Below are 20,172 nucleotides of genomic sequence, written 5' to 3'. Positions count from 1 at the left end.
AGCATCAGTGGCGTAGGGGTCTTGAAATGGAAGGGAGCTGATGGGATGTGAAGGTGGGGGATTGGTGATTAGGCGAGGGGGATAACTCGCAAAATAAGGTGATTTGAGGGGATTTTTAACTACTTGAGCATGATTTGTGGGTGGGGTGCGACTGGGAGATGGGCCAGTATTTTTTTTTTTTTTTTTGGGGGGGGCATGCGCGTCCCTCGCACATCCTAGATATGCCAATACCTAGCATACACTGCAATTTACCCTACGGTCCGCCACTGCTTAAACTATCTTTTAGACTTTTATTATATATACAAAACAAGTACAGTGACATAGACAATCTATTCAAATACAATAGTGTTTTTTTTATATTGATTTATGCCTATATCAGTTAATTTGCATGAGTTCAATATAAAAATGCTCCTTTATCAAATTGGAACACATTAAATATTAACAGTTCTACAATTTATTTATGTTCCATTAATAACTATTCCATAATTAAGTACAAAAATATATTCTATTATATTTTTTATCGAAATACATTTTCATTTGGAAAATACTGGAAACAAAATGTTCATTTATAAATTTTTCAGAAACAAATTGATACTGTTGATCTCTGTTAATATGACCCAGTTAATTATGTCTTTAAACTTTGTTCAAAAACATGATTAAAACAGAAATGCAATGATATATATACACACAATTTTAATAAATAAATGAAAGTCCAACTTGATTTCTATTACTTCATGCAAATATAAACACTGCCTGTTTATTGGAATTAACACTTTAAATTTGCATATCTGTGTTCATTTGCATCAGTAAAAATCAACATACAGTATCTAAAGTATATACGTATTGTACAGTAACGTATAAAGAAATGAAGTCAATAAGTATTGGCTCCATCACCAAAAGTTGGTCTTGTATAACATCCAGGGCAGAATAATGAAGGCAATGTGACATTTTAATAAATTTGTATAATACATGTACAATATAAAAGAGCACTTGGGTATTAAGCTACTTTTGCATAATTGAAATAATGTAATCATGTTTTTGAACATACCAATCAATGGTATAATCAAAAGTGGCACAAAAGCTAATTAAATTAATAAAACTCTAAATTATAAAAAGAGTTGATTGATTAGAACTTGCTCCACAAAATCAAAAACAAGTTCTTGCTATGGCAGTACTATCAATAACAACAGGAATGGAAAGTTTTGCGGTTTTAAATGTTTCTAATTATGTTTATGTAATCATTAATTTGGCAATTTCAACAACCATGAAGAACAGCATTCATTTGTCAATGACAGTCATGTTTTACCATGAATGACAAATTTATTAATTATTTAATTATTAAATAAATAATTCTATAAGTTTTTTTTATTTTATAATAACAGGAAAATTTATAAAGCGCAATCCTTTAATCAATTTAAAAGTTTATTTATCATGCTTATATATTAAACAGATGACACTAATTTCCTTCTTTGTACAATTTCTTGTTGTCGTTTGTATTCATTGAATTCTTCCTTCAGTCTAGCAAACCACTGTTCTTCCTTCATACTGTCATTTGGTGATTCAATAACCAAGTTGTTGGGAAAGTGAACTAGTGGTTTCTCATTAATCCTTCCTTGTCTTGACCCAACATGCACTTCATACCTACGCTCTTGTGAAATGTCTGTGAAACCTCTAAAGGGATCTTCGTACGTACTGAAGGTATCGATAACCCGTAGAGGCTCATCAAACGTGCTATCCGAGGAACTGTTAGGCACATACACTCTGTTGCTCAGTACACTATCATTGCGGCCACGTATGGAAACGCTTTCAGATGTATTCCGACTACTGTACCCACTACTGCCCTGACTGTACGGGGAGAGCGGACCAGCTGAATTTGATGGCCTAGGACTGACATTGTTGATAGAGGGTGCCATGCTTCCTACACCACTTGTCGATGAAGACACACCACTGTAGTTTGGTGATACCTCCAAATTGTCATTGTTGTCCACTGAATGTTGGCTATATGGTAGGCTTATCACTGGCAGTCTTTCAGCATAGGATAGCTTATACCTCGATGGCAGACTGAAGTCTGAAAGAGGAAATATGTAATTTTAATTATTGTATTATCATTCAACAATCATAACCATTTAATAAACTCACTTACAACATTGTTGGGTATTATAAACTTACCTTGACTTTCTCTTTTATAACTCCTTTCATTAAGTGATCCATATGCCCTCGGATTTATTGTAGATCTACTATTCATGTAAGACAATCTATCATGGTTCAAATCCCTTGCACTCCTTCTTGACAGATCTCCAACTGACCGAACTTTCCTTCTGTCTAGTGAATAATGATTGTCTGATTGTGATAAACGTGGTACATCAATCTCTTGAGTCCTTCGCCTCCTCTTTAAACATGGTGCAGTCCTTTTGTACTCATCGTTTCTACACATTATTTGCCTGGAATGTTCCATTACTGGTTCTGAAGGGGTAATAATTTTCTGGTGATGGATATCAGCAGATATTTTCTGTGATGAAGGTGGGTCAATAGAAGATTCACGAATCAAACTGGAATTACTCAAAGTCCTCCGACGAGGAACTTTTTGTTCTCGCCGATAAAATTCTGAAGAAACTGGGGATGCAATCCTCTCTCTTCGAATATAATTAGTACTGTTATCTCCACGTAAAACAAACAATCCTGTTGATTGGTTATTTGGATAGCTACGCGCTCTTTGGTTTGAAAAATCTCTGTTACCAGAGTACTGTTTTTTTCTTTGGGCGTTTAGCATAGAAAATTCTCTCATAGTCATAGTATGGTCCTCTACACCAGAATGTATATTTAAATTTTCATCCCTCCTTACATTGTAACTGTCTTTTTGAGGAATGTAGCGTGTACGATCATCCTTTAATCTACCGGAACTACTTTCTAGATAATCCAAACGTGTTGCAGACAAACGTACAGTGCTTACATTTTCTGATGCAAAACTTGACTGAGTAATATCATTTAATGGACTACTTGTTGTGAATACATAGCCATGTTTATTATTAGCACCGGTGGGGATTCTTACAGAGGATTGCGATTGTTCAATATTTCGGCCAATAGCCTGCTGCAATGGCCTTGAGTGACCATATGAGAACTGCGGAGGTGGAACAATTACTTCATCGTCAATACTGACTTCCAATGCATATTCACCTATATATAAACAAATAAATTCAATTAGCAATTATATAAAATGGCTTAATGTGAGCTTAAGTACCTTACTATAGTTTTTTCTACTTACTTGTACCAAGTACCTCATCTGGTCTAGATGACAGCATTGTCCGATTCCAATTGTTTCCACCTTGAAACTCCTCTCCCCTATCCGCACCCTCTAGCACCCTCTCTGGTACACTATGATCTACAACCGATGGCTCCGAAGTCACTTCAAAAAGCAGAGACCGTGGAGACTTTCGAATAAGTTTATTTTTGGGCCTTGATTTCTGAAGAACACGCTGTTTTAAACCATTATGTGGAGTGTCATGATTTTTAGTTTTTGAAGGATTTATTTTGACAGGACTAAATTTAGCTTTCAAACTCGAGTAACTTTCCTTAAAGGGTAGAGTAAAGGAGGGCGCCGGCCTGCAAATAAAAAGAGATTTGCAATGGTAATTGATCATTAGTGATTGTTAAAGACTGCTAAAAAAAAGTCAGCAAAAGTGCAATGACTAAATGTTGTAAGTTACACTCTTTGTAGAAAAAATATTGAAAACCGTCAAAAAATCCAATTTAAACATTAAATTGCACATTAGTGTCAAATAAGTTATCAACGTCTAATGAGACAGGTCATCATCAAATTTTCTTTGGACAAAAACTTTTGTATGCCCATATATAGTCATAATGTGCCTATATATGGTCATGATGACATCACATACAGTATATACATGTCACATGCTTTTTTATAATAAAAATTTGATAGTGTGGACAGGATTTAAGATCCCATTCAAAAAATGATAGGAATGGTATTATCAATGTATCAGTATATTAACTGGATATGCACAACAGTATTTAAGTAAGATACTTTGTTTTATATTAAATATACATGGGTTACACATTTTGAAGATGACTAGGGTGAATACGAAAGTGCTATTCCCAATGGAATGGAAAATGCAATGATATGGATGTGTATAATTCCTCCGTATCACACAGGGGTGGTGCCAGGATGTCCCCAACGAAGGAGGAAATTCCCCAGACAATAGCAAAAACTAATGTTTCGAAAGTGGTCTAGGGGGCTCCCCAGCGAATTGTGGTTTTCTCCACGATGGGAAGGGGAGGGGGACCACCCCTGCATCACACACTATTGTATCTCACTACTTATAATAGTTGTCACCCTTGGTATCACATGTTGCATTATTATGCAGTAGTACTATTAATTCCCCGGGAAAGGGTTTATTTGCATAGCATAATTTTTCTATCCTATTAAATATCTGCCTCTATTAATTAATACAGGAGAAATATAGAGCAGTGTTATTGGATAGATATTATCACATGATAGTTATACCAGTTTGGTTACAAGTTCAAACTAAAAAGTGGTTAATAAAGAAAAGTAAAAGTTCCATGTTATTAGAGAAAAGGTAACTACAAAGCACATCAAAGGAATAAGGTAGAAGTAAAGTTAGGACAAGACAATCAGAAGACATTTAAGCCCTATGTAATTCTAAATAAATCTCCTTTCAAAATAGAGATAATGAATTTGAAAACATCAACATTTTTAAAAGTAGATGATTAAAAACAAACTGAAATGTAGATTTACAAAAAGAAAAATAAGGAGTGGGGGATAAAATATATATTTTATTACAATGCAATGACTACATGCTATTGGTTTGTATTTTGTATGCCTATATAAAGAATATTTTCATTTTTAAGGTTACTTAATATTATTTATCAAGAATGTGTGTCCTATCAAGAACATCATGTTACACACTATGTCAAAATGTCATAGACCTAGCATGCAGACAATGAAAATGTGATAATACGCAAACATTTGACATCAACTATCATTGGGCTTGTGAATGCAACTAGATCAAATTAATTAAAATCAATAACAACTATAAAAGTGCTAGGTCCTTAATAAATCTACTGTACTTTGAGGATGATGTAATGTGTCTTGGAATTAAAAAAAAAAATTAAATTAAAAAATTTAATCATATAAATATAGAACTTATTAATTTCTAACAGAACTGACAGCAAAAATGCAAATCATATACACCGAACAATTAATAAAGGTTAACAAAAATCACCAATTAATAAACACTTCAAAAATGTTAGCCAATGAAAATGAAATTGTATATTAATAAATAATTATTGTTTGTTGTTGGGTTAATGCATATTGGACATATATGGTTAATACAAGATTACAGCTGTGATGTTAGTGCTTCAAAATATTAGTGCTTTGAACTGGTTATATCTGACAGAACACACATGTAGTCATGCTCCCCTTAAAAAAACTTGAAAACCATGATTAGTCTATCAGATATATCCAGCCAATCATGTCGCTGGTTATAAAGAGGGTATTAACCAATCACAACATGGGCAGGCATACTACACTTACGTTGCTGGTGACCTATGAACTTGTTGTACATAAGATGGAAGACCTGTAAGACATATGCGTGACGTAAGCACTTCAGCAAGGAGACTAAAGCCTAGCGACAAACTACTGTAATGATTATCATAGATATTTTCTTAGCAACCATACACTATATACACTAAATATAAGCGTCACAAAATATACATTAGTTGCCAGGTTATGTATAATTTTTACAAAATTTCTGTACAAAAAAATTATCAATCACAGTTAGTAATGATTTATAATATTTAATGTGATTAAATATATAAATTAAAATCGATAAACACTTCTTTCAAATCACATAAGTACTACTAAAGTATATAAGTTATTATATAAATAAGAATATAAGACAATCTTCTATAATTGACTATATATCTTGATATAATTTAAAGTTTATTTTGGGATCAGTGTGAAAACCATTGGCGCAGATTATGAGAGAGACAGGAACATGATCTCATTTTAAAAATGTAATATCCCTACATATTACGTTCTGCCAAAAGCTCTCAATGAATCTGCACCCTTGGTCAGAACCAATATATCATCATGCTATTAAAAAAGAAGTCTAATATAGTATAGTAAGATAATACCAGACCTATAGCTGGTTATGTGCACACACCTCTACAAAATGTATGTGAGCCTACTGCATTTTTCGAATACATACTGAAATCCTCATGCAAGGAAAAGCAAAGCAAGTCAGCCTTTATTTTTAAATTTTTCACTGGGCTTTTTATGTATAAGCCTAAGAAAAGTCTTAATTTAAACATCATTTGCATATTGTACCTCTGTAAATGCAAATAATCAAGAAATATTTACATACCTATTTAATATGCAAACAATGATAAAACTAATTTCCAATTTTTTATGTGGAATAAAAATTTAATAATATGCAATAATATTTTGCATATTTTTCACAAATGTGTTTATGAATGTAATAACGTTAATTAAAGTTAACGCTTGATAACATCTACATGAAAACAATACTAACAACATGTTATTAGCAGACAGATGTTTACAATGACATAATTAGATGAAGATACAGCTATGTAAACATGTTGATGACTAACTGATTTAACGATGCCCACTAACATACTACAGTAATCAGCGAATGGTGAGACATTTGTTACTGTTCTCTCAGAGAAATTATCTTAAAAATCTACCATACTAGTAGTTAGGATAAATGCACAGTACAATAGATTTACCACAAAAATATAACAATGCTAAAAACATGTGAATCAAACAGCACCGCACAAGCACCAAATCAAATTTCCAAAAATCTTTTGGGATCCTGATGGAATCAAATTTTTGAATAAAACATTCCCAGAGTGAAGAGACTAATACAAAAAATCAAATTAAAAAATGCTTTGATAAAAATAACACCAACTTCTAATTCCTAAAGATGTATAGTAACCCAGTTCAACAGGACGTCCATGAGTAGATGTTAACATACCTAGAATTTCTTGGAGTGCTCTCTTTTTCTGCCTTCGTCGACGGACGATGATGATCGCTATAATCATCAGTACAAGAGCAATTATGAGGAAGACCAAACCAGATATGATGCCTGCCAGGACTGATCCCTCTAATCCACCACCATCCTCTGTGATCACATATGCAGAAATATCTGAAGGAATTAGAAGGAATTGATTGAGATTTCTAAAATTATTTCTTTAATAAAATGATATGATCATGAGTGTAGATCATGATATGATCATGAGTGTAGATCAAGTGATACACTTTACAGTGAATGTTTTCGTTGACTTGAAAAAATAAAAATTAATATGTGAATTGCTAAAGGATGTGCAGTGGAGATAGCTTGGTGGTTCAGATACTACATTTTCTTACCTCCGGTGAATCCTGTCACAATATTACTTGGCAAACTAAATGATCCAGGAGTGAATGCAAACATTCGGAAATCATACCACGTCTCACTTTTAAGACCCAGCAATGTAACCTCTCTAGCTTCTGAGGAAATGTCTGGAATGAGAACGGCCCATTCCATTTCACCATTTATGCGATACTCTGCGGTGTACAAGCTGACCAATTCTGGGTACTCCAAAGGAGTCTCCCAGTGGAGTACTAAGCCTGATGGAGTACTGTTGATAAACACAGATCTTGGAGGACTTGGGCTTAGGACTATGATTAAAAATACAACAGACCATTTTATTCTTATATAGAGCACAATACAATGCTCTTATATGATTTTTATGAAGAAATGACAAGGAATGGAAGTTATAATAAAAATAAATTGCAAACTATAATACTCTAGCATTTACAAAAAAGGAAATCTAAAAGATTAATGTATACATAATATGCTGGTGGCAACATACCCAAGTTATTGCTATATTTTTAGTATGTGTTACATTAGTGAGTATTAGACGTAAACATTAGACATAATTAACAAAAGTGCTGTATTGAGAAATGATTATTATGACAACTAATAAAGAATGGAGTACAAAGAAAAAATGGATGATAGGATTACTATATAAGAGTATAGCATTATGCTTTTTTGTAATAAAATTTGGCCTGGTAAATAATAATGATAATAATAATAACAATAATAATAAAAGATATGTATTAAAAGAGAGAAAATGACTGTTAAATGAAAGTACAGTACTGAATGAAGGATGAAATTAACTAATAAGGCTGGCTACCAGTGCAAGCATCTTGAGTTTGAAATACAGTCATATCATTTATAGTAGTCAATTTTAGTACTGAGACGAAGAGTAATCTGGGAAGGTATAATGAGCGCATACATAATTATATTTATAATATCTAGATCCCATCAAATTCAATATCAATCAACTGAAATTGTTGCCGATTTATCTTTTGCGCAATTAATTCGAAACAAGCTAGCACATACAAACACATTATCACATTCAATCTTGCGATAACTATAATACAATGCAGTATTGTACACCATTAGGATATGGTCCCACATTACTCATCTACTTAAAACTAAAACTCACTATGGTTACAATGATAGTATGCATTTAAATCCCACAATGCTATGCACTGATTTTCTGACCATACCACATCCCTGTTGTTATAGGTAGTTTTGTATATGATTGAGCAGAACTTACCGCTCCAAGGAGGGACAATGGTTCGACCTGAAGAGTCAGTAGGAACGATTAAGTTATCAGGATCTGTGTGTAATGTAAGAGAGATGACAGAGAAAGGCATCAAAGCAAGGATATTTAAATAAAAACAAGAAAAAAGAATAGAAACACAAGTTTGAATCAAACATTAGTAATAGTGAAGATTATTATTATCATGCAACTATTAGTATGAGATGGTTATGTGTACTATTAATCATATTCATATGTTCATAAGTTTTTGTTTGGTAGTTTTGATGTCATTAGTAATAGAATCAATTTTAACATTTTTTGGCAATTTTTGTGAGTACTGCCATCTCTGGGGCAGTAGACTTTTCAATCCCAAAGCGTAACACTGGTGTAACGCTGCTAAAGGGGCAAAATCGTAATGGCCTATAACTTCATAAAAAAATTGCCAAAAAATGATTTTTAAAGTTGATTCTATTACTAGTGATATATCAAAATCCCCTCTAGAAAAAAAAATCATCTTTCTAGTTCCCTTTTAAGAGCTCACTAAACAATTATAAAACACATTAAAGACCAACATTTCCAAAAGAAAAAAAGAAAACCATGTAAAACCGGTATTTCAATATCTACCTACTGCAGAAGCCTTTCTTGAATGTGGTACTTAATTATTACAATTTCGTTGAAAATACCAAATATCGCAACTTTTTATTTTCGCAATGAAATATGGTCTAAAAAATTATTTTTGTAATAACTCATCAACATTATGTGAAATTAATTTTCTCTATGTAATTTCTGAATGGCAAATAAATCACATATGATTTAATGTTTATTATACTGAATTATGATCAAGAATCTTGGTTAGGAAAGGTGTTTTGATGACAAATTTAGAATTAACTCTTACATACAGAAATAAAGTAAATTAAGTAGGAATCCTATATCATCAAGATGAAAGCGTCATAACAATTATTATGTTACAACTTTCCTTTGTTTCCAAATCATTGCTAAAAGTAGTGCACTGATAATTAAACAATATCTCCTAATATTTAATTTATTTAAATTCCTTTTATTTTCCTAAACTCATTTTACCTAAATTACAATTCAATTCAAAAATAATCCTTTTATCTTCTTTGTATCCTGATGTTTTCCATTATAATTCATTATTATGTACTTTTTCAAATTTGCTTTGCAGAATACAGCTTTTAGACTTGTGAGCATGACATTCATTGGCATTTATTTGATTATTTTTCCACTTAGTTTAGCTACATATTAATTCACCGATTACTTTCTTTTATTAGTAGCATGGTTTACAGAATATGGGACATTAAAAATAGGAATAATAAATAGTCTGTAAGGACATTTTCTTTTTTTCCCATCGTCAACTAATCTGTAAGTCAAGAGCGGCAAACAGACTGCAATATGCGAACAAGCAGAATGAATGAATGAATACACTTGATATGATACAATTTCTCAAATGTTAAGTAACGCTCAGAACCCACGCAGTTGGCAACACCATCAGTAACAATAATGTTTGTAAGGACTTTCTCATTAATCATAATATTATAAATAGTTTATATATTTTCACTCTATAAATAGCTCACATAGCAGTAATTAATTGACTTGTACTTAATGGGTTGAAAATAATTAAAATAGCAAGATAGTTGAATTATGAGAAATGTATATTGCAACATGTTTTAGATTATGCAGACAAAATAATTATTTTTATGTATAGAAATTGAACTAGAACATTAATTAGTGTCCACATTTCTCCCTTTTTAGTAAACATGCATGGTTAGTTATATAGGTCTCCCTCCAAATAAAGACCACTTTTGGACCGTTTTCATGGTATTTAGCAGCTCTGGTCTCTAATTAGAATAATATATATTTATTTTATTTTATTACAAAATTTTAGGAAAAACATACAATGCTCTCCATGGATAACAAAAAGTGAGACAATATCCAGGGTTTTCCAAGGCATCTTAAAATTTTTTTTAAATTGCAACATATACAGGAAAATTAATTTTTTGATAAACAAATTTTAGAAGTTGTATAAAAATATAGTTAGTAAGATAAAAAGCATTCGTTAATTTGGGACCTCAGAAAAGCGGTTTTATAATTGGAGGGTCAACAGAGGGAGACCTATATTATCATTGTAAGTATAGAATGGAAAATAATAATAAACATATAAACTATAAATAAAAAACACATGATTTAAACATAAATGTCACACAATTGCAACAAATATCCAAAAATCTTACAAATATATGAGAAAGAAAACAAAAAAAATATATGAGTTAAGAATATATTGACTATTTTCCAGGCACTTCCTTACCTTTGGTGCTAGCAATAACCACCTCACTAAACATGCTCTTGCCAAGTACATTACTAGAGATGACACTAAACTCATACTGTGTATTGGGTCGGAGGTTATACAACGTCGCTGATGTGACATCCTCAGGGAGAAGAGGAAGGGTGTTCCATTGGGAATCTTGAACATTGTGAGTGCGGAACCTGTAAATGTCATTAGTGTACAAAGATTAGAAATGCAAAGCAAAGTACACAAGCCTGTATGTATATATACTATAATATTACTTAGTTAATTAAATTTCTGCAAATTGAGTTCTCCGCTAATTAAGTGATTACTTTACATATTCTTACTGGGATGCAATTATGCAATGCTGTTTTGTGTAACGAATTGCAAAATAATTATATATTTTTACTCTAGATTATTGTGATAAATTTATAAATAGTTTTATTTATTTGTTTTAATAATTATAAGGAAGTGTTAAATAGGTGAAGGGTCAAGACATACCAGACAGTGTAACTCTGAACCAGTCCTCCATCATATGCCGGTTGCCAGTAAATTGTTGCTGTTCTACTTGATGTTACCACAGAAACATTGTAAGGAGCATGAGGTGAAGTTTCTGCATGAGATAATATTCATTAATCATCCAACATTAGTACAACATTAAATGTGTCTCCAAAAGTACATAACTCATCCATTCCTAAATCTTCCCAACCACAAAAGTTATTCGTTCCCTAAAGTTGTTCCCCATTCCTTAAGTCACTCCTAATCCACATTTTTTGAATTGTAATTAATTCCATTAACTCCATCATATACATTATACACATCTTCCCATTTCCATTACTCACACATTTCCATTAGTCACACACTCCCTAGAAAATTCATTCTCACTTAATAGTCATCTACCCCTGCACTCCCTAAGTCATTCCCTATCCACATTAATCATCTATTCCTTGACAGACATCCACAATCAACTTAGTCATCCCTTATCCACATAAGTTACCAAGTTTTATGTCATCCCATATAAACATTACTCATCCAATTCCTGAGTCATTCTTCATCCACACTATTCCATTATCTAAGTCATAGGCCTACAGTAACTAATGTACATTACCACAGTCATATATTCTCACAAGAAATTATTCTTTAAATTTAATTTCAATTTTTACCTATTTAATTTTAAAAGTACTAAATTTGTGTAAATTATAAATCACCAAATTTAACTGTAATATATGGTTGACTCTCACAACAAATTCATCCTTTAGACAGTTTAAGTATCATTAGCTTTCCATCTAATGCTTGGTACTGTAGCAGACATCATATAGCCTCAAAATAGACTTTGACAACATTACAAATTGATGATTTCAACTGCTAGACCAAATACAGATTGACTTACGTTCAATTATCAGCTTTGTACTCGTCACAAGCGTTGTAACTACGTTGCTGATGATGCATTCATACACTCCATGATCCTCCTTACGTAGCTGGACTATCTTTAGAACGTCATTCTGCGTGACTACACGTGAACTGGGCAGTGAACCAACAACCTATAAAAAGGTGATTAAGAAGTGTAGACGCGTTAGCCTAAATAATACAAATGATGAGATCTCAGCAATTTAAAGACTTAGCATTTTAATTAATTAAAGCCTCTAGCTTTCCTCCACACAATAGACTTCTTCAGAAGGCTGTAAACAAAACAAAAAAAGCTAAAATTTCAGACCAAATTAAAGAAAATAATCACAAAATTACTACCAACAATATTGGTCTATTGTTTGCATTTTCAAACATGGAAATATTTAGCTAAAGGGCTGAAATGATCATCTGGCAGATAAGACAGTTAGGTCATTGGTCCTTAATTGCTTTTTTGCATGTTTCAGAACTCATACACTTATTGGCAAAGAGTTTTCTAAACTGCCAAGTCCTTGGATGTACAAACCAATCCACCAACTAATTTAAGAAATTCATGTCGCCTGCTTGGAAATAATCTTCTCACAAACATATCATTAAAAGCACATACCTAGCTGTCACATTTCAAAAACAATCTTCTGTTGCTATAAAACTCATTAAGCAAATAAACCAATTTCAACTTACAAATTATCCATTACTTATGATAAATTGGAACAATAAAGAAGAAATTGCCTACCTCAACTATAATTAAATGACAAATATATGAAATATGAGATGATTTGAAAAAATGTAGTCATTATTATTGATGATGAATCCACCATTACCAAATAATATAAATTATGAAAAATGATGGTCACAAAAATGTGTAAAAAGTATGTAAAGCTAAAAAATATTTTATCAATATTATTTTCACACATATTTTCTTTAAAATTTGAGCAGTCTTTAGGCATTATGCCTTATATTATCTTTCACTTGTCATTATATAGATTTCGTGCAAATACAGACCTCTAAGCATTTTTTCCTCTGGTAAATAAGACACATGCATGCTACACAAATGTATTACTTACTAATAGACAAATTGACGGACAGGAGGATATCATAGAACCTTTCCTTACCTTTTGCCATCTTACTGTTGGTGGAGGCGAACCCGATGCAGTACAGGGTATGCTAACTTCCTCTCCAGGCATTCTCTGGTAGTAAGCTTTTGGCCTTGTTGTAAATATTGGTGCATCTGTATTGGAAAATTGGATTTAATATTTAAACAAATTAATGTTTTGTAAATCTACAAAATCAAAGCATAGCAAAGAGAATGTTAGTGCATGATACCACAATGTACTGCACAGTTTTTGTTTTTTTTTAAATATTTATGTGTAGTATAGTGTAATACACTAATATATATTTTTTCGAATAATTTCATTAGGTTTTTAATGTAGGTATTGATTATAGAGATCTTAATTTAAAACCAAGTTAATATATATATATTTTAATTGTTCTTAAATTAAGAATTCCACAATCAACACTAGGATTTACCCTACAAATCAATGGGTATTTTTTTCTCCCATCCCTTTCCACTTAATAACCTCTAGGCACTTAAACATAAAGCAGCGATGCAGGAGATGGTGACATTCAAGTGGTCTCACCCACCGATGTCAAAGTAACGTCGCTGTCTCAATGAGGCAATTTACAAGCAGGTAATCCACAAAAGGCAGCATGCTGGGCTCCGGCACTTTCCACCACAGGATCCTTCCCTCATTCTCTACGAATTTCTAAGTCTTTGTGAGATAAATGTTTTCAAGATTGAATGTCGACTTAGCATGTCTGTCTGCACTAGATTTCAATAAGAACATGGAGCCTCATTTCCTAGTCTATTCCAGTACATGTGACAAACATTGAATGCAAGCACTTAAAAGTTATTAAAAAAACCAGTTCAACAATCTGAGTAACTAATGATGTGATCGCCATGGTTACCAACCTCTCACGAGCAGATATGTGCTGCCACTCTCCCCAGCCGATCCAAGTGCGTTGTATGGCTGACAGGAGTAAAAGCCTTCATCGCTATGTTGAACATTGTCAATAGTTAGTGAGCCGGACTTACTAAGTTTCAGCCTAAAAATACAAAATGGAAATTAATAAATGATCTCTCCATTCATTCAAAACTGAGGATTCACCGTGTTTCTCAATACTAAATTTTTTCTCTTAACGATCACAACTCGACTTGCTGCTCCTTGAAACTGCATGTTCTGTTGTCTTGTTTGTAGGCGTTTGTGCTGTGTGTTAGTGTGTTGTTCGTTTGTCTGGGTCTGTGTGTGTCCAGGCCTGTCCATTATAAGATTTTTTTCAAATCTTCTCGGGCTAGTGCCTTCTTCCTTTTGAATTTTTCCTCATTAACCGATTTTTGTATTTTTCTGTATGATTGCAATTGGAAGTTAATAAATGTCTATTGAATTGAAAAAAAATTGACAAAATACTATTTGCATAAAATAGGCATTATATTTTGATTAATGGTTCAATAATAAAATCTGAATAAATAATTACAGTGGCATACCTAAGAAAATAGGAAGTACCTTTTCCTGAAAAATCATGTCCCCCATTATCTTAACAGGTCAAATTGATTTTTTAAAAAATTTGAAACAAAAATATAAGAATTTTTCTTACAACAAGAGTGACAAAACAACCATCTATCAGAATGAATTAATAGCATTTAGCAAGTTTGGTGGTCACTCCATACTTCTTTAAATAACACCAGCTGTAAAGCATCTAGCCTAGTCAACCAGTAATAAAGAATAAATTTAACAATCCCCTGTTTTTGTTGGGAGTGACAGAAGTAGTATTTTTATTAGGTTCACACCTTGAGAATAAGAGGCCAGGTTTTTCTAAAACGTCTTGGGTAAAGTGCTTCCACATTGGCAAACCCAAACAAACAACCTTCTAAATTCAGGAGGCAAAATTTGTCCCTGGACATCTCAACTGTTGTTTGTAATTGGAAATGCAAGAAAAGGTGATAAATCAGTAACAATAAATAGGTAGAAATGGCTGGCGTTTGATGATGCCCAATAGGGCTATAAAATCACATCACCTACTATAAAAAAAAAACAAGTAGGCTTGCCAAATGTAGTTATGCACTTGTCTTGTTTGAATATAGTCACATTTACATGTATTCTTTGATACGATTTATGAACTAATATATGTCAGGCCTGTCATCTAAATGTTAACTTTATCAAAATCTCCACAAAATGATTGCTTGAATAATCATTAAATATTTTTTTACTGAGAGTAATGAGACTTCACAAGTAAACTATAAAATATTAGCATACTGAATAAAAAAAAATGTTGTAAATCACATTAAAAAAAAATATTAATTACCTTTCCTCTGTTCTAGGGTATAACATGGTGCTATCCTTGCGCCAGATTGTATTTGAGATGGCTGGGTTCGAGTCAGCATGACAGTTAAGAGTAATGGGATAACCTAGGGCTCCGACTACTTCACTTGGCATAGGCAGGGGTGTGGCTAAATCTGATAAATTTTGAAAGAATATAATAGTGTTTTTGACTTCTAATCCATTAGTAAAATTTTGAGTTTAAGTTTATAAATAAGTTGAGTAGAAAATCAAAGTTATTTTAATATGATAGAAGCATTCCTAGCATATTAATTTTTTAAAATTCAACGTTCTTTGATAACCAAGCTATTACACTAAAAAAAAAAAGTAAGAGTCTATCATTATCATTATAATGTGAATAAATAAATTTCAATTTTATTTAATGTTTTTAATGTTCAGAGCATTAATTAAATGATAATCATAAACACATCATTAGATATGTGATTCATGTCAATGTCAATGGTAAAAAAGAATCATTTTTCTTTACTAACATAAAATTCAATACAGTTGAACTTACCTAAGTTGAATAAAAAATGAAATTGAGAAATTGTTCGACTTAGATAAAAATTTGACTTACAGATTGTTCATTAAGGGAAAACACAACAATCTGCCATGTAAAATAAGATCAACTTAGAAATTATTCGAGTTAGGCAAAGTTGACTTAAGCAAGTTTAACTGTATAGTGTTAATAACAAAAAAACAAAAAAATATACAGCTTTTTTTTTTATGGTAAGCAAATTAAATTTTGATATAATTTATAAATACCGATTTAATATGGTACAGTAACTTACACTGAACAGATAGGAAAGCCTTTGCTCTTGGTGGTGTACCAATACCGTTGCTTGGGCTGCAAGTGTACCAACCAGAAAACGCTTTATCTGTGTTCCCAATGTACAGCGACCCATCTCCCGGCAGGATATCAGCGTAGAGTCCAAACTTTGCAAGTGCTTGTACTGGTCCATCATCGTAGTACCAGTTTACGGTCACATTATTCGGAGATGCATCCCAACCACATTTGAACATGGCTGGCAAATGCTCACGTACTGTTATATTTTGTGGAGGGTCGATTATGTAAGGAGCACCTATTTGAAAGTTTTAAAACAATTATTAATAATTGTGTAATGTATTTCATCATGATTTAGACTATTCCATTACTATATACCATCTTCGCCGCACCTCAACATGGGGTAAGATTCTATTAAGGCGCAGTTATTGGTCATCCAAAATTACCAATATTGCCTTTCTTGAAGACTCTGTAGCCTATGACCAGGATAACATAAGTCCTATAATTCGGCACTGATGTCCCATTGACCAAAAAAATACTTGCCTTGTAAAATAAGGAGCATTGTGTGTTCTGATGTACCGAGGGCATTCTCTGCTTGGCAAGTGTATAATCCGCCATCACGTAACTCCAAGTGACGAATGATAAACGAATCAGATGTTACTTCAAAATGATTCTCCATGGTAATTGGTTGATTGTCTTTCAACCATGTGACCACTGTTGATGATGGCGAGTCAGTAATGCAGAAAAAGGTTACTCTTGAGCCAATTCCGAAAACTGTACGATCCGGTGAGGTGCTCAGAAATACTGGGGGTGCTGTAACGTGAAGCAGAAAGATTGGTCAGTTAAATGATATGATTTGCAGACTTTTAAACGGGCTGCAGGGTATTCAATTTGAGAATTTTTATAGCAAATATGGGTCAAGGAGGCAGAAGATATTGTATATACTCTTTTATCTTGTTATATACTTATTTATCTTTTAAATTGTAAACACTTAATTGTGAACATAAATAAAAAGTTCATGGACAACATTAAGCAAATTAATGATTTTAGCATTAAGGAGTTAACACCTGCAGTTATACAAGTTTTAGTAGCACAGTGGTCCTATGCACATGCTCATGGTTCACAGCTTAATGGCTTAAAAATCCATGCATGTCATTCCTTCTTTATATTAAGTGTCATTGGGCATTTTATTGATTTACTTCTTTCCACCCAGGAATTTTAACTGTGTACCAGGTTGGATCAAGGCAGTATTACTTGGTTTGGTAAATGTTTCTATAAGCAGAGCTTTGCTATTAATACCTTCAAGGATGTACACCTGGCGAAAAATGGCTATCAAATCAATTTATGGAGTAAAGACATACACTTTTTTTTATAAGAACCAGTAAAATTTTGCCCAGGCTCAGTGTTCTTATTTTTTGGCCGATTTCAGACTCAAAATGTTCTAAATTTGTTCTTATTTTACACACTTTTCAAAAATAAAAAATTATTATTGTACAGCAAAAATGGGCCCTGAAAAAATGCCCTGGAAAAATTGCCTCAGAAAAAAGGCCTGGTAAAAATGGCCCCAAATGACAGTACACCTGATTATAGGGGATATTACATTAGTCACACCTACATTACTGCACATAAGATACACATACTATTTTTTGGTTTTTCAAAAACCTCATTTGGCATTTTACCTCAGCCTCAATTTGTTCTTAATTTTTAAGCAATTCCAGCCTCAGTGTTCTTATAAAATGTGTTCTTATGAAAAAAAAAGTTTATACGCCTACAGTACAGTATAGACAAGGATATCTGATGTTAAATGAATCAAGAGCTTTTCTTCTCTTATTTTTTCCCACTTGATTTCATGTTAAAATTTGAAATTGTAAATTTTGGCAGGTTCCCTGGGGATCTGCATAAGCCCCATAATGCTGTACCAGTACCAACATGTTATAAACTGCAGTAGTCTTTTTTCCCGCCTAACTTCCATGTGAGAGTTCTTCAAGGAAATAATCAATTAAAACCAGATGCTATTGAGTTTGAATTCAGTAAAAAATTGGCCAAATGCGCACCGTGACTCTATGTGCATTTTGGCCATTTTTGCGACAGGCATAATTCCTCACCCTTCCCTTAAAAATCATGTTCTATTTATTTGGCCTTTGCAAGAGGAGGTCATGCCTTTTAGGAGGATCATGATGATAGACACGAGGTGTGATGTATACTGGTGTAATTGATACCTGGTTGTTTGTATTTGTAGAGTTATCTGTCATTATCTACTTAAAAATTCAAGGGTGAGCTGACAATGCATTGTTTCAAAAGAAAATCAAAGAAGATTAATTAAGCAGATAACTATTAATCAAGAGCTATTTGTTTGTGGTATGTTCACCTTGGGACAGTGACCTTAAAAGTTGGTTTACAATGTTGTAATTATATATTTCTTATGATGAATGAAAGTTCTATTCATTTTTTATCAATAGATTAAAGAGCGTTTGTTGTCAATAACACATTCCGGATATAGTTCAACATTTTCCCACATGAAAATAAACACATAACATCAGTTTAAAAATGCCAAACACACATCACTGATCAGATTTTGGTGTATGGCCTTATTTGTTGGTTGAAAATACAAACATCCTAATCCCCCCAATCTAGAATTGGCCACAGCAGTCAAACATGTGCATATAAGCTTTGTCCATGCTATTAACTTTATGTTAATGTGATGTGCACATATATGGGCATGATAATGCCATATTACACCCAAATATGGGCATATCACATTTAGTTGTCCCAGAAAATTTGATAGTGTGGACTGCTCTAGTGTGGACAGAGCAGTCCAGACTATCAAATTTTATTTGACAACTAAATGTGACATGCCTAAATATGGTCATGATGACATCACATGACCATATATAGGCATATCCTGACTATATATGGGCATAGAACAGTTTTTTGTTGAAGAAAATCTGATAGTCTAGATAGGGTTTAGACCAGCACTGAATCACATGGCATAGAACTGATTCATCATATATTCTTATCATGCATTCACAATATTTATTTCATAATTAAGTGCAGAATTGAGACAGTTAAATCCTCGAGTACAACCTAGTTTCATAAAAAAAAACAAGCCTGTAGCTATTACTGCCATTAAATTCTACCTGAAATATGTATACATATCAATATTCATTTATTTTCCAGAACATCAAGTATGCGTAACATAGTTTGATACTATTTTTCAACCAAGCAAATGGAAATTAGGAAAATCAGTATGAAATTCAACCATTAATATCAGTTTTAAATTTTCAGAAAATTAATCACTCATAATGAATCAATGAAATATAGCTTAAGATACCTGTCAGAAAAATTGAACATGAGATTTACAGAGGCACATGTAACTCTCACTCATGATATATAATGGTTCACTGACAAGGTGCGAGATATCTGCAAGCAAACTTTCAACATACTTTAAATGTTGCACATAATATTCACAATGCACAGTAAAAAAATAATATTTTGAACCCAACCTTCTTACTGTACAGTATATAGCAATGAAAAAAAAAACATTACTTGGAAGAGCAAAGTATAATATATCCAGCTGAATTAACAATAAACAAAAAAACCCAATATTGTATGTACCATATATATGTATGTATCTATGCATGCATTTATTTACATTTTGTTTC

At 32.6% G+C, this 20,172-nt stretch overlaps 1 protein-coding gene across 2 annotated transcripts in view; it reads right to left on the bottom strand.

The window, feature by feature from the left end:
* Positions 1-270: 270 nt before the first annotated feature.
* Positions 271-20,172, bottom strand: part of LOC117103738 (protein turtle homolog A-like) — a 43,749-nt gene continuing 23,847 nt past the window's right edge. The window contains exons 3-17 of one of the 2 annotated variants that reach the window (XM_033244344.1): positions 17,054-17,323; positions 16,518-16,808; positions 15,713-15,863; positions 14,322-14,455; positions 13,465-13,580; positions 12,339-12,489; positions 11,450-11,561; positions 10,970-11,148; positions 8,662-8,724; positions 7,424-7,714; positions 7,032-7,202; positions 5,570-5,612; positions 3,263-3,600; positions 2,170-3,174; positions 271-2,068 (exon numbers count right to left, since the gene is read on the bottom strand). In XM_033244344.1, coding sequence (XP_033100235.1) covers positions 1,443-2,068; positions 2,170-3,174; positions 3,263-3,600; positions 5,570-5,612; positions 7,032-7,202; positions 7,424-7,714; positions 8,662-8,724; positions 10,970-11,148; positions 11,450-11,561; positions 12,339-12,489; positions 13,465-13,580; positions 14,322-14,455; positions 15,713-15,863; positions 16,518-16,808; positions 17,054-17,323 — 3,941 coding nt within the window. In that variant the 3' untranslated portion in view covers positions 271-1,442. The remainder of the gene's footprint in view (positions 2,069-2,169; positions 3,175-3,262; positions 3,601-5,569; positions 5,613-7,031; positions 7,203-7,423; positions 7,715-8,661; positions 8,725-10,969; positions 11,149-11,449; positions 11,562-12,338; positions 12,490-13,464; positions 13,581-14,321; positions 14,456-15,712; positions 15,864-16,517; positions 16,809-17,053; positions 17,324-20,172) is intronic. The other variant, XM_033244345.1, reaches the window with a different exon arrangement.

The sequence above is a fragment of the Anneissia japonica genome, unplaced genomic scaffold, assembly GCF_011630105.1.
Source record: "Anneissia japonica isolate Jap-2015-1 unplaced genomic scaffold, ASM1163010v1 scaffold287925_len434832_cov202, whole genome shotgun sequence".
Lineage (NCBI taxonomy): Eukaryota > Metazoa > Echinodermata > Crinoidea > Comatulida > Comatulidae > Anneissia > Anneissia japonica.
Note: the sequence above shows the minus strand (reverse complement) of the source record. Positions and strands in the feature narration are given on the sequence as shown.